Below are 12,204 nucleotides of genomic sequence, written 5' to 3' on the forward strand. Positions count from 1 at the left end.
CCTCCTCATCCAGGTCTGTTATTGTTTACATTTATTTAATACAAGTCACATCTGCAACGGCGGCAAATGAGACCTTCTAGAGCATGCGCTGGGGATCTCTCCTCCCTCACCCCTCCATAGGTCAGTCTTACCTCCTCCAGCCAGCTCTGTACGGAGGTATGGACCTGAGGTTTAGGGCAGGTTCACACCATTTTCCGGACCAGATCTGGTCCAAAAATTGGTGGGAACCTGCCCGCAGTTTCAGTGCATTGCAGACCAGACAAAATGAGACATGCAGTATTTTTCCGGTCTGGAATGGACTGCGCTGGTGTGAACTGAGGTCAGAAATAGCATAAGATTACATTAGGATGCATTTTGCGTCCAGAAACAATCTGGTCTGGTCTGGAGATGATCTAGATGTTGTGTGAATGGGCCCTTTGCAGGAGCCTATGCACTGTAATCATGAAACACTGACCTGTGTTCCAACGCCCTGCAAGCCTCAATGCAAAAATTAGACAAATGCACATGTTTAAATATACACTGCCGGGCCAAAAAATAAAAAAGTCACCACCTGATCTGGGGCTTGTTCAGCAACCTTATGTGCCCAACACATGAGGTCAGCTGCCTAACTGAATATACTGAATGACCAGGTTTTTCCATCAAAGGATTTTTTCTTCCCTGATGTCATCTTGGAATATGCCCAATGTGCCAAGGCCAGGATTCATCGGGCTCAGATTGTGAAAGAGTGATTCAGGGAGCATGAGACATCATTGTCACACATGGATTGGCCACCACAGAGTCCAGAACTTAAAGGAGAACTAGGAGGTGAGTGCTTTTTACTCACCTCATAGTTCTAGCCGACCTGTGACAGTCTCATTGCCACAGGTCGGCTAGAACTATGAGGTGAGTTCTTTTTACTCACCTCATAGTTCTAGCCGACCTGTGACAGTCTCATTGCCACAGGTCGGCTAGAACTATGAGGTGAGTTCTTTTTACTCACCTCATAGTTCTAGCCGACCTGTGACAGTCTCATTGCCACAGGTCGGCTAGAACTATGAGGTGAGTTCTTTTTACTCACCTCATAGTTCTAGCCGACCTGTGACAGTCTCATTGCCACAGGTCGGCTAGAACTATGAGGTGAGTTCTTTTTACTCACCTCATAGTTCTAGCCGACCTGTGACAGTCTCATTGCCACAGGTCGGCTAGAACTATGAGGTGAGTAAAAAGCACTCACCTCCTAGTTCTCCTTTACACCCATTGAGAATTTTTGGGATGTGCTGGAGAAGACATTACACAGTGCTCCTACTCTCCCATCATCACTACAGGATCTTGGTGAAAAATAAATGCAACTCTGGATGGAAATAAATGTGGACTAGGGATGCACCGATACCAGTATTTCAGTATCGAGTACAAGTACCGATATTTTCTTTTCGGTACTCGCCGATACCGAATACGGAGTACCGGAAGCCCCATTCAGGAAGCCAAGCAGCATGTAATGACTTGCCACCCGGCTTCCTGATTAGCCGGGAAGCGTGTAAAGATTCTCCACCCGGCTTCCCGATTAGCAGGGAAGCCATCCACATGCTTCTTGTCACTTTGTGACGAGAAGCATGGAGCCGGCTTTCTGGCCAATCAGGAAGCCAGGCGCAATGTAATGATGCGACGTCCGGCTTCCTGATTGGCGGGGAAGCCGGCTCCATGCTCCCTCGTCATGAGGTAACATAAAGCCGGCTTCCCGGGCCAGTCAGGAAACCTGGCGCCGTGTAAAGGTGTGGCCAAGCTACTACCAAGCAAAGACGACTTATTTTTGCCTTTGTATAGAGGTGGAACAATGTAACTATATGTTGAACAAACAGCGTATTTCCCTACCCTGAAGGTCTGTGATGATCTCTGAGCCTTGCGTCTTGTCTCTCTTTTCAGACTCAAGAGCAGACTGCAGGTTGATGTAGTCTTTCTCTAACTTGAGTTTGGCATTCTCCAACATGCACGTCTTATCCTGGAGTTCACGATTGTTTGTTTCCAGCTGCTGGAACTGTTTGGACATTTCATTCTGGGTTTTCCGTAAACGGGTGGCCGCGTCAGCTTCTGTCCGTGAGTGAGCATTGGCCTCATCCAGCTGGAAGTAAAAGGGACAAAGTTAGTATAACAAAGTGCCTAGTATGAGCGCAGACATTTTGTAAGGAACTGCTCAAATTTAAGGAGAAAGACAAAAAAAAAAATTCCTACCTGTCTTTGGAGCTGATTAATTTTCTCATTGGAGATTTGAGAATTTTGGTTTCTCTTCTTCAGGTCTTCAAGTTGATCCTTAAGGCTAGTCACTGTAGAAGAGACAAAGCATTTTGTTGTGATGTAATGGTAAAGCTTCCTTACAAAAGCAAAGATCAAAATTGTTTTGTATTCATTTTTTTTCCATGAAGTTTGGGCAAAACTAGTCTTTTCATGTATCGGTGTATATCTAAGAAGGGAATAGGTCATCTCCAAGCAGGCTTTACTACTATATGTCCCATGCTGCTACATTCGTAGCTTAGTGTAGGATCCACACATGGTGAGGATACAATGAAGTTGAACACAGAACACAAAGATACATGTTGCAATCTGATTATACAATTGCTTTTAAATCTGCCAACAACTATGAGGGGTTGCCTGATCGTTTACAAGTGGGGCAGATGGTATAGGTGGGGCCCTCACATTATGCAGATTTGGGAACTCTAAAGGGGAACTTGCATTGTACAATTGGACTGTAAAATATATGGCAAGGCTAACAAGACACTATTACTCTTTTCATTCAGGTGTCAATGTCTGCTGAGAAGTATAGATATGTCCTTTTGCACTCCTGATTCCAAAGAATAAACCTAAAAGATCAGGCGGGTGCTTGAAATGAGCACGGGTGGCACCGTGAATGTCACATAAGAGTCCAGAAACGTCACCAGCACATCATTTAGACGTGAAAAAAAATCCATTTAATGACACACACTTGTCATGCAAATACAAACGTTTTCGGGGCCTCACAGGACCCTTTCAAGGTAATTCTGAACCTGATGAAGGTGACCCTGTGAGGCCCCGAAAACGTTTGCATTTGAATGACAAGTGTGTGTCATTAAATCATTTTTTTCACGTCTAAATAGTGTGCTGGTGACGTTTCTGCACTCTGCGATAGCCCCCACCCCACCTATCCCGAACAGGATATAGTCATGACTGGAATGGTGGCACATGTAACCTCCCTGTCACAGCGCTCACTGTCTTGCCTATTGGAAGGCAGAATCAGTTCACTCTGGGTAAGATCTGGTGTCAGAGCTTATGTGGGTGAATCATAACTGTCCCTCCCTGGGTGACAGTAATGGGAAACCGCCAACATTGGAGCTCACCCAGGGTGACCCTTCTGATGGCCTAAAAAGGACAGCCTACTCTTAGACCCGTCCCTTCCGCCTCTCTTCCCCTTCGCTGCAGCGGTCAAAAGGTCCTGTGAGTCATCACGTCCTATATACTGTGTACAGGATGTGAGAACGCTGAGGGACATACCATTCCTGCAGCGAAGGAGAAGAGAGGTGAAAGAGAACGGTCTAAGAGCAAGCCGGATCAGAGGATCAGGGGAGTATAACTTTTTTATTTTTTAACCTATGCAAAAATTAGCCCTAAACCTTTGCAGTGTGGGGGTAGCCTCACAGGAAGGGTTAAGTAGAGTTTTCCCTGGAGATCCCTCTATTCTCATCACCTTCTTTTCTACACTAGTGTAAAAACACCCTATGCTGCATGGAAAAGATGCTCACGTCCATTCCTAAAAGGAGAATAATGAAGAGAGCGAACTACCCTCATTCCTATAACTAGAGCCGACGGGTGACACTGCAGCTGTCACACGTCAGCTCTATAGATCGTACACACATACCACTGATTGCTCAGTTCACGATCTTCTCCCTGCAGAGAACAGTGACTGTCATTCACCACTCCCTGCGGGGATTTCCCCCTCCTCTCTCCATTCCTCCAGAGCTGAATGGAGGAACGGACAGGGGAGGGGGCGGGCACAGATGGCGCTGCCTTTGGAGAGGCAGAGCCAACTGTCAATCAAGAGGCGGGGTGGATCCTGAAAATATTGTCGAGATCTTTCCGGGCCGCAGCATGGCTCTGTGCTCTCAGCATATAGCAGGCAATAGCCAGCTATATGCCGAGTTTTGGGTAACAGGATTACATAGTAAATGTCCTTCTGTGACCCTAAAGAGAACCAACACCAAAAAAGGTTGGGCCATAGATCTCTTTTAAACAATTTCTCCTCACAATAAAGATGAGCGTTTTTTTAGTATGGATGTAAATTTAGAAATCCCACTAGAAACTATTGGACTGACCCAATACTACAATACTATGCAATACTACAGAAAGCAGCCAGCAGATCATTATACACCTCCTTAGCCACTGACAATCAGATGTCTACAGCATCTCAGTGATTTCACATTCCATTCATATCTGGCACACACATCACAGCTCACAGACCTTCATTTTCTAGACTGCGCTTCTTCTCCGCTTCATTTTCAATTTTTCTTTGGTACTCGACACTCTTGTGCTGTAGAAGAGCTTTCTCTCTCTCCAGCTGTCGACTAGTAGACTCCAAGTTCTTCCGAGAATTCACCTAGAAGTAGATCAAACAACAATGTAGATGACAAAATGCTATTAATGACAATAAAAAAATCAAAGCTGAGAGCAGAGTGAAGATAACTGAAGCACTCACTTAAACTAACACTAAACTCATGAGTTAAATCTTAAAAATGCATTCAAGTACCTATTTGAAGGTGTGTACTGCTCTTCTACCTCACGTCAGGAGGACCCAAAGTTCATATATATAGTACTTGTTCGTATCCCTGGTCATTTTCACCTGTTTTAGGTTTTAAAGTGGACCTTTACCCACTTTATATTTCATTGCTGTGAAATATCATCTGCAATCTCATGAGATCTCAGGGACAGGCATTTTCCTCCCCTGAGATGATGTGCATGGTCACAGTTCCAGGAAGTAAAGGGAGATGGATTCATCTGCCCTTAGTAAAAATGGCCACTGTGAGAAGAATGGGGAGGAAAAGAAAAATAAGGTCTGCGAAGAATACAAAGCCGACAATTGTCTAGAAGTATGTGTTTGTAGATTGTCATCACTAAATATTTCTAAAGGTGTCTTGGTAATTTGAAGAACTGTGTAAATTTCCTCTTTAAGCCTTTACCACTTTATCAAAAATGTAAAAAAATATCTCGAGTTCTTCTATCATTTCACTAATCCTGGTATAGCTGAAATCAATGAAATAGTTACCTCTTCATCCAGCTCCTTCACTGTCTTCTCCAACCGAGAAGTTATGGACCTAAAAGAATTAAACACAAATCTTAAAATCTCAGTACATAATCTCAAATGATAATTCAATACAAGCCACAAAAATATATTGAACCGCAAGTTACATGCCCTTGAGATCAACTGTATGCCTGTGAGTGAGTTTACCAATCCATATACTGGCCATTTTTGAACAGAACATACGATAATGCCATAAGAGATAGGACAGATGTTGTTCCAAATCTAATTTGGCTTTATCATTTGATTTTGGAATGAATCAAGTTTTTCCAACAAAAAACACATTTACTGTTAGAATTTTCTTCTTTTGGGAAAAATGTTACATCCTGCTCCTTAGACTACAGCTGAAAATGATTGTAAAATAATCCTATTAACTATTAGAAAATCAAACAAAAGTTCGTTCCAAAAACTTATTTTTTTGGAATAGAAGTCTACTGATGTATGACCAGCTTTAGTACATGAGCGACTTTTTGGCAAATTACAACGTTTTCCAGTCCCATAGACACTCTAGATGAAATGTTTAGGTGTGAACAGGGGTCATAAAAGGGAATGGGATTCCTTGTCTTGAGCATTTTGTTGCGCTTAGCTTTGAGCAAAAAAGGTGTGAATGGAGCCTTACTGTAGACATCTACTTGCTTTTAATTTTCTAGATATTAAAAATGGCCAAAAGAGGTCGCCATGGGGAGCAAGATGGCGGCGGCCAGCAGGGTCGTCCAGGTGGTTAAGCCACATGTTCCAGCAATGCGATTCCCAGACAGAAAAAAATAGTCCAAAACCAAATGTGCACGAAGCTTTGAAGTCTATGATTTTCCCATTCACTGGACCCTCAATCACAGCACCACAAGCTACCAGTGAAAATCCTCCCGGAATCTCGAATCCTGCATTCGTCCGCCGAGTAAAAAAAAAAAATGGCCAAAAGCGAAGTGCTGCCTTTAGTATAATGACATCCTTTAAATTAGATAAAAGATTGTATCTAAACCCAAAAGTAACATTTTGCAGCTGACTAGTCCTTAAATGTGGTGTTTGCATTACTTTTCTATTTGTTTAAAGGCTTTATTTCCATCTGGTGATCCTGATAGTAACACACTTCCCTGTCCTAGGGTAACAACACTCATGTACTCTACTGTATATATGGGAATGGTGGCATTGTCAGCATAGGACAGGACCATAAATAACCCCCCCCCCCTTTTCTCTATAACAGGGTGGGGGTTCTATAGTCCTCAGAGATAGTGATGGACAATATAATTGATAAGACTGCAGTACAGGCAGAGAGAAGGGGAAGTTATCAGCTCAGAAAATTCCTGACAGGGTCAACAGGTATTTCTTGCACTTATGGAACAGTTAGAGGAAGACCCCATTCACACATGTGCTTGGGGCAGTCTTGCAAATTCTTCCGTGAGACATAGCGTTGTTTATACGAACAGCTGCAGGCAGGATTTGCGTTAACATTTCTAGTCAGAATGTCTACTTTTACCCTTGTGTTAGACATTTATTTAGCTAACTGGCATTGGCTCGCAGTCACTGAGTGCATGGAACAATGCAGGGACAGACTTAATCATTGTGACCAAGAGAAATATAGCGACAGGCTCTCAGTCACCATTTCCCCGAAGTGATACAGGGACAGGATCTCAGTCACTGTGTCCATGGAAAGATACAGGCAGGGGCGTAACTAGAAATCACAGGGCCCCATAGCAAAATTTTGTATGGGGCCCTGTGATTTCTAGATAAGTCCACCTGATAACTCAAACAGCCCACCTGAGGGTGACCCTGCAGAGCCCACCATATACTCTCTATGGTGAACTCTGCAGGGTCTCAGGTGGGCGGTCAAGCCCTCTTACCTGTCTGGCTGATCCTCTGCCCGCCTCCTTCTCCTACACAATCGCTTGCGGGCCCCGCCTCCTCAGTCACAGGGCCCCACCTCCTCGATCACAGGGCCCGCCTCGCCATCGCTAAGACCTGCCTCCTCGATCGCTGGGCCCCGCCTCCTCAATTGCTGCCGACGACGGGCCCAGCCACCTCCACCAAAGCTGCTGGTTGTCATCGACTCAGCAGCTGTGAGGAGGTATGCGCTGCTGCACATGCGAATGGCTGCGTGTTTCTCCTCACAGCCGCCAGTGACAGCCAGCAGCCTGAAATGCCATAGGGAACCAGGCGGCCCACACGGCATCAGGGGGATGTCCTGGTTGGTCCCCCCTGTGCCCCGGGGCCCCATAGCGGCCGCCTGGGTCGCTATGGTGATTGTTACGCCACTGGATACAGGGACGGGCTCTCAGTCATTGTGTCTATGGAAAGATGCAGGGACAAGCTCCCAGTCATTGTGTCCATGGAAAGATACAGGGACAAGCTCCCAGTCATTGTGTCCATGGAAAGATACAGGGACAGGCTCCCAATCATTGTGTCTATGGAAAGATACAGGGACAAGCTCTCAGTCATTGTGCCTATGGAAAGATACAGGGACAAGCTCTCAGTCATTGTGTCTATGGAAAGATACAGGGACAAGCTCTCAGTCGTTGTGTCCATAGAAAGATACAGGGACAGGCTCCCAGTCATTGTGTCCATGGAAAGATACAGGGACAGGCTCTCAGTCATTGTGTCTATGGGAAGATTCATTGACAGACATGGAGCAGACACAGTGCAGTGTATTTACAGTAAATGTCTTACCAATCTGCTGATATGCAAAGCAGTACAATTCAATGAGAATATTCACACACCTGTACTTGTGCTCAAGCTCTTCTTTGCTTTGCACCTCATTGTGGAGCTTCTCCTTTAGCTGCTGAATAGTTTTCTGGAGCTGTGCAGATTCCTACACAGGGAATAATAGAGAAGACATTACAGATCGTATTTTACAGACACAGAGGGTTGGTCATTCAGAACATAACAAAGTGGCTGGACAAGGATTTCAGTAAGGACTGAATGTAATAGGAGTCCATATGGACACCACTTGGAAAAACCCTGATTATCTGGCCCAGAAACAAGATACAGCAGAGATAAATTCCAGCTGCTGGGCCGGTAGCCTCCAGACCGATATAATCATTATAATATGACTTTTCTGGTGTCAAACCGGGTATTGGTTACCGCAGGGCTAAGGAACAAAGTTTATTCCACGTTTTCTGCGTTACCGCGAGAAAGGATTGAAGCATGAACAAATGCTATAAGGTGTCATCCGTGTGACATATTATTGGTTGTTAAAGTTGAACTCCAGGTAAACATCAGACACAATTAATCCAGCTTGGTAATAATAAATCAATAGGCAGTGTAAGTACCTGAATTCAACTTGGTATTAGACTCTTGCAATCTACTGTAACACAGAGACCAGACAGAGAGGAAGAAGCAGCATGAATAAGCCAAACAGATGTGCTGCAGTGTCCATGTGCTAACAGCAGCAGAGAGTAGAGTGAGAAAGAGATGAATGCATCGGTGTGCTGCTTGTCCAATCACAAGCTGGCAAGAGAAAATACTTAAATTTAACAATTTAACAGATAAATGTATGGTTGTCTGACCTGCCCAAGAGGACTGTGCTGGGTGGCAGGACTATGTATAGCTCAGAACTGGATAGGCTGAAATACAATTCTTTTTCCAGGTAAAACAGCTCCCTCATATTTATTTCAACCATGTATTTAGCAGTTTACCTGGAATTTAGCTTTCATCATCTTCTGCCTCACTATAAAATATAACTAAATTATCTTTACTGTTTCTCTATCTGGTATGGTCACCTCTGGACAAATAAGGGGTAAATCCAGTAGCAGAACTGAAGGGGACAAGGTAGGTAAGGGAGGCTGAGGCAAGTCACAAGAGCTCATCGGACAGACAATACTCTACTCTTTCTGTAGGGCCTTGATAGGAGGACTCTACAATCCAGTGGATGCTCTGGTTAAGGCAGACTATAGAAAGGGGTCAACACCCACAATGCCTACACAAGAGCTGAAGTGGCCAAACAGCTCCCTCATATTTATTTCAACTATGTATTTTCTGGTTTACCTGGAATTTAGCTTTCATCATCTTCTGCCTCACTATAAAATATAACTGAATTGTCTTTACTGTTTCCCTTTCTGGTATGGTATCCTCTGGACAATTAAGGGGCAAATCCAGTAGCAGAACTGAAGGGGACAAGGTAGGTATTGGTAAGGATGGCTGAGGCAAGATACAAGAGCTCAGCTGACAGACAATGCTCTGTTTTTTCTATAGGCTCTGATTGGGGGACTCTACAATCCAGTGGAAGCTCTGGTCAAGGTTTGCTATAAAAGATGGTCAACACCCATGATATCTAGGAGGGCTACACAAGATATGGCCAATGTGATTCTAGAGCTGAGGAAGTGTGGGACTGGGGACAGCATACTGTACATCATTCCACTTCACACTTGTTACAGAGTAAGGCCTACAAAACAATGATGTTAGGCAAGATTATAAATTCCAGAGAGCAAATAGTTCTTTGGATTCCCTGAAAAGCCCTTTGGTATGATTTGTAGATTTGGGCTCTTAGCCACTAAGGTAACACGTCACACTGAAATATAACCTGGTACACAAGGCTAACAATTACCTCTTTTGTGGGATGTATGGCTGTAGCCTTCTCTTCCTTGAATTGGGCAGGGTCCTTCAGCAATCTGAGAAAATTGTGAAAGAGAAAAGACGGTGTAAGAAAAGACATGAAACAGTTCAGACTCATAAAAATACTTGGCCATAGCAGGACAGATCTCTAAACAGTTTGCAGAGTTTGGATCAAAGCATAGAAATATTTTGATTATGGTTATGTTTCTAAAACGTTAGGTCATGGGATGATCCAAGGCAGGCAAAGGGAAGAGAGCTCTACTGAGGAAGAACAGAATTCAGCCTGGGTTTACTGCCGCTAACCTCAGGGGAACAGGCTGTGACTTTTCCCAGAATGCCTTGGAAGGCTTAACCATCTGAATGAGCAGGTCCAGCTGGCAGCTCCTTGCAGGCATACATTCATGTCCTGCGACGCCGTCCAACACGTGTGCTGAAGACTTGCCAAAGGACATTTATGCTGCACAACATAAGTATTGCTTAGAGGGGTGCCATAAAGGTAGCAAATCGAACTAAACTTATCTCCTGATCATTATTTAAAGCTGAAAATTATAGCCTAGCTTTCATTTTTCCCAGATTAGTGACAGCTGTAAACTGTTCACATGTTATTTTCCTTTATACTGTGACATGATCCCGAAGTATCCACTATGCCCAAAGACATACCGTATTTTTCGCTCCATAAGACGCACTTTTTTCCCCCCAAAAGTGGTGAATGCCTATCGCCCGGCACATGCAGTTTCGGGCGCCGGGAGAGTCGTTTTTTTGTACATTCAGCCTTGCTCCTGACAAGCAGAGCTGAATGTTCTGTGGGAGCCGCTGCTCGTTTAATACAAGTGATCTAATTAGATATGTGCCACCTGTCTCAGTGGTCACTAACTGCAGCTTCTGTCACAGAAACTCTGCATCCTATGGTCCAGGGCGCCTTATAGAGTGCAAAATACGGTATTTGCACATTTTGGTGGCAGTCATACTGGATATGTATGAAAAGGGAAATTCATCCAGTCTTGGTTCTGAGAAAATAAAGGAACAAAACAAGCACTTTGTAAAGCCCGAGATCAAGCGTGTGAATCTATGACTGATTTATCAAAAAGGACTATCTGTACTGTTCCATAGCAAGCACAAAACATTCTTTGAAACTCTAGTTTTGTTAAAATAAAACAAACACCAGACCAACTATGTCTTCAGGAAACATCCCTGCCGATGTTATCCTGCTTGTGTTCTGTAGCTAGGTGATGCTGAAACAGTGCTAACAGGGATGTTCCATCTTAATTATGATTATTATTATACAGGATTTATATAGCGCCAACAGTTTGTGCAGAGCTTTACAAAATAAGGAAGACATTACTTTATAGGTTGGACTTGATGGACTGATGTCTTTATTCAACCTTAAATACTATGTAATACTACTACGGTATGTAATTACAATCATTTGTAAAGTAGCCCACGAACCAAAAATCACTCCTGTGATGGACTACAATCTCACGATTTAACTAATTTATATTGAGATTGTAGTCCATCACAGGAGGAATCTTGAAGTGCCGACTACTTTACAGCACACACAGGGACCATGGGAAACAAAAGTTTGGTGTCACTAAGAAATGAAGGCTTTATCATAGTGAATCATAAATGGTAGTAGATAAATGAAGAGGTTTTTGATAAGATGAAAAAAAAATAAGTAGGGCTTTTCCTTGAAGGGTCAGACTGTTTGCTCCTGGTTTCTTATACCTTTAAGAATATCTTAACTCCTTTCTAACTGTGAGAATCTACAATAACCAGTGATATATTTCAGATGAACTGACCTTTAAAACTGCACTGAAAAATGACAGCTAGAAGTGTGGAGGTTTGAATCTGACTGACGGTGTAATAGACACACCTAATGTATTGTCTATGTATGGCACGGTCAGCTGAAAGTAGACAACATGGCTACCAATAAAATGTTAACATTTCCCCACAGGGCACAGCAGGTATTTTAACGACCTGTACTGTAATAAGAAACAAAAAAACAATAAATGCCATTTACAAAGTTGAAAATCTAGCAGTGTTTCACTACCATGTTTTTGCAAACTGCAAAAATAAGTGGAACTGCAATTAAAAACCTGTAATTAATGACAAACTTGCTAATGTTTACACACACACACATTTAGTGTGGAGGAATTTGTGACCATTTGTATAGGACATGCAGGGACCTGAAATTGCTAAATGTCCAGATGGCGTACTTTGACCAACCCTGGCCTGAGCTATGCATCTTCAGGGCCCGGTAACACCCATTTGTTTAGAATGCATATGTTTTGCAGGTGTTTTAATATGCGTTATTAAGGGTCAGTCCATCTAAAACAGATATTACAGGTTATGCTAGATGCTGGAGA

At 43.4% G+C, this 12,204-nt stretch overlaps 1 protein-coding gene across 2 annotated transcripts in view; it reads right to left on the reverse strand.

The window, feature by feature from the left end:
• The window catches only part of ROCK2 (Rho associated coiled-coil containing protein kinase 2), a 173,856-nt gene that overhangs the window by 37,751 nt on the left and 123,901 nt on the right, over positions 1-12,204 (reverse strand). For both annotated transcript variants that reach the window (XM_018558395.1, XM_018558394.1), the window contains 6 exons: positions 9,834-9,897; positions 8,008-8,099; positions 5,264-5,312; positions 4,462-4,597; positions 2,206-2,297; positions 1,849-2,095 (listed from right to left, as the gene is read on the reverse strand). In XM_018558395.1, coding sequence (XP_018413897.1) covers positions 1,849-2,095; positions 2,206-2,297; positions 4,462-4,597; positions 5,264-5,312; positions 8,008-8,099; positions 9,834-9,897 — 680 coding nt within the window. The remainder of the gene's footprint in view (positions 1-1,848; positions 2,096-2,205; positions 2,298-4,461; positions 4,598-5,263; positions 5,313-8,007; positions 8,100-9,833; positions 9,898-12,204) is intronic.

The sequence above is a fragment of the Nanorana parkeri genome, unplaced genomic scaffold, assembly GCF_000935625.1.
Source record: "Nanorana parkeri isolate BGI_ZX_2015 unplaced genomic scaffold, ASM93562v1 scaffold336, whole genome shotgun sequence".
NCBI classification, from domain to species: domain Eukaryota; kingdom Metazoa; phylum Chordata; class Amphibia; order Anura; family Dicroglossidae; genus Nanorana; species Nanorana parkeri.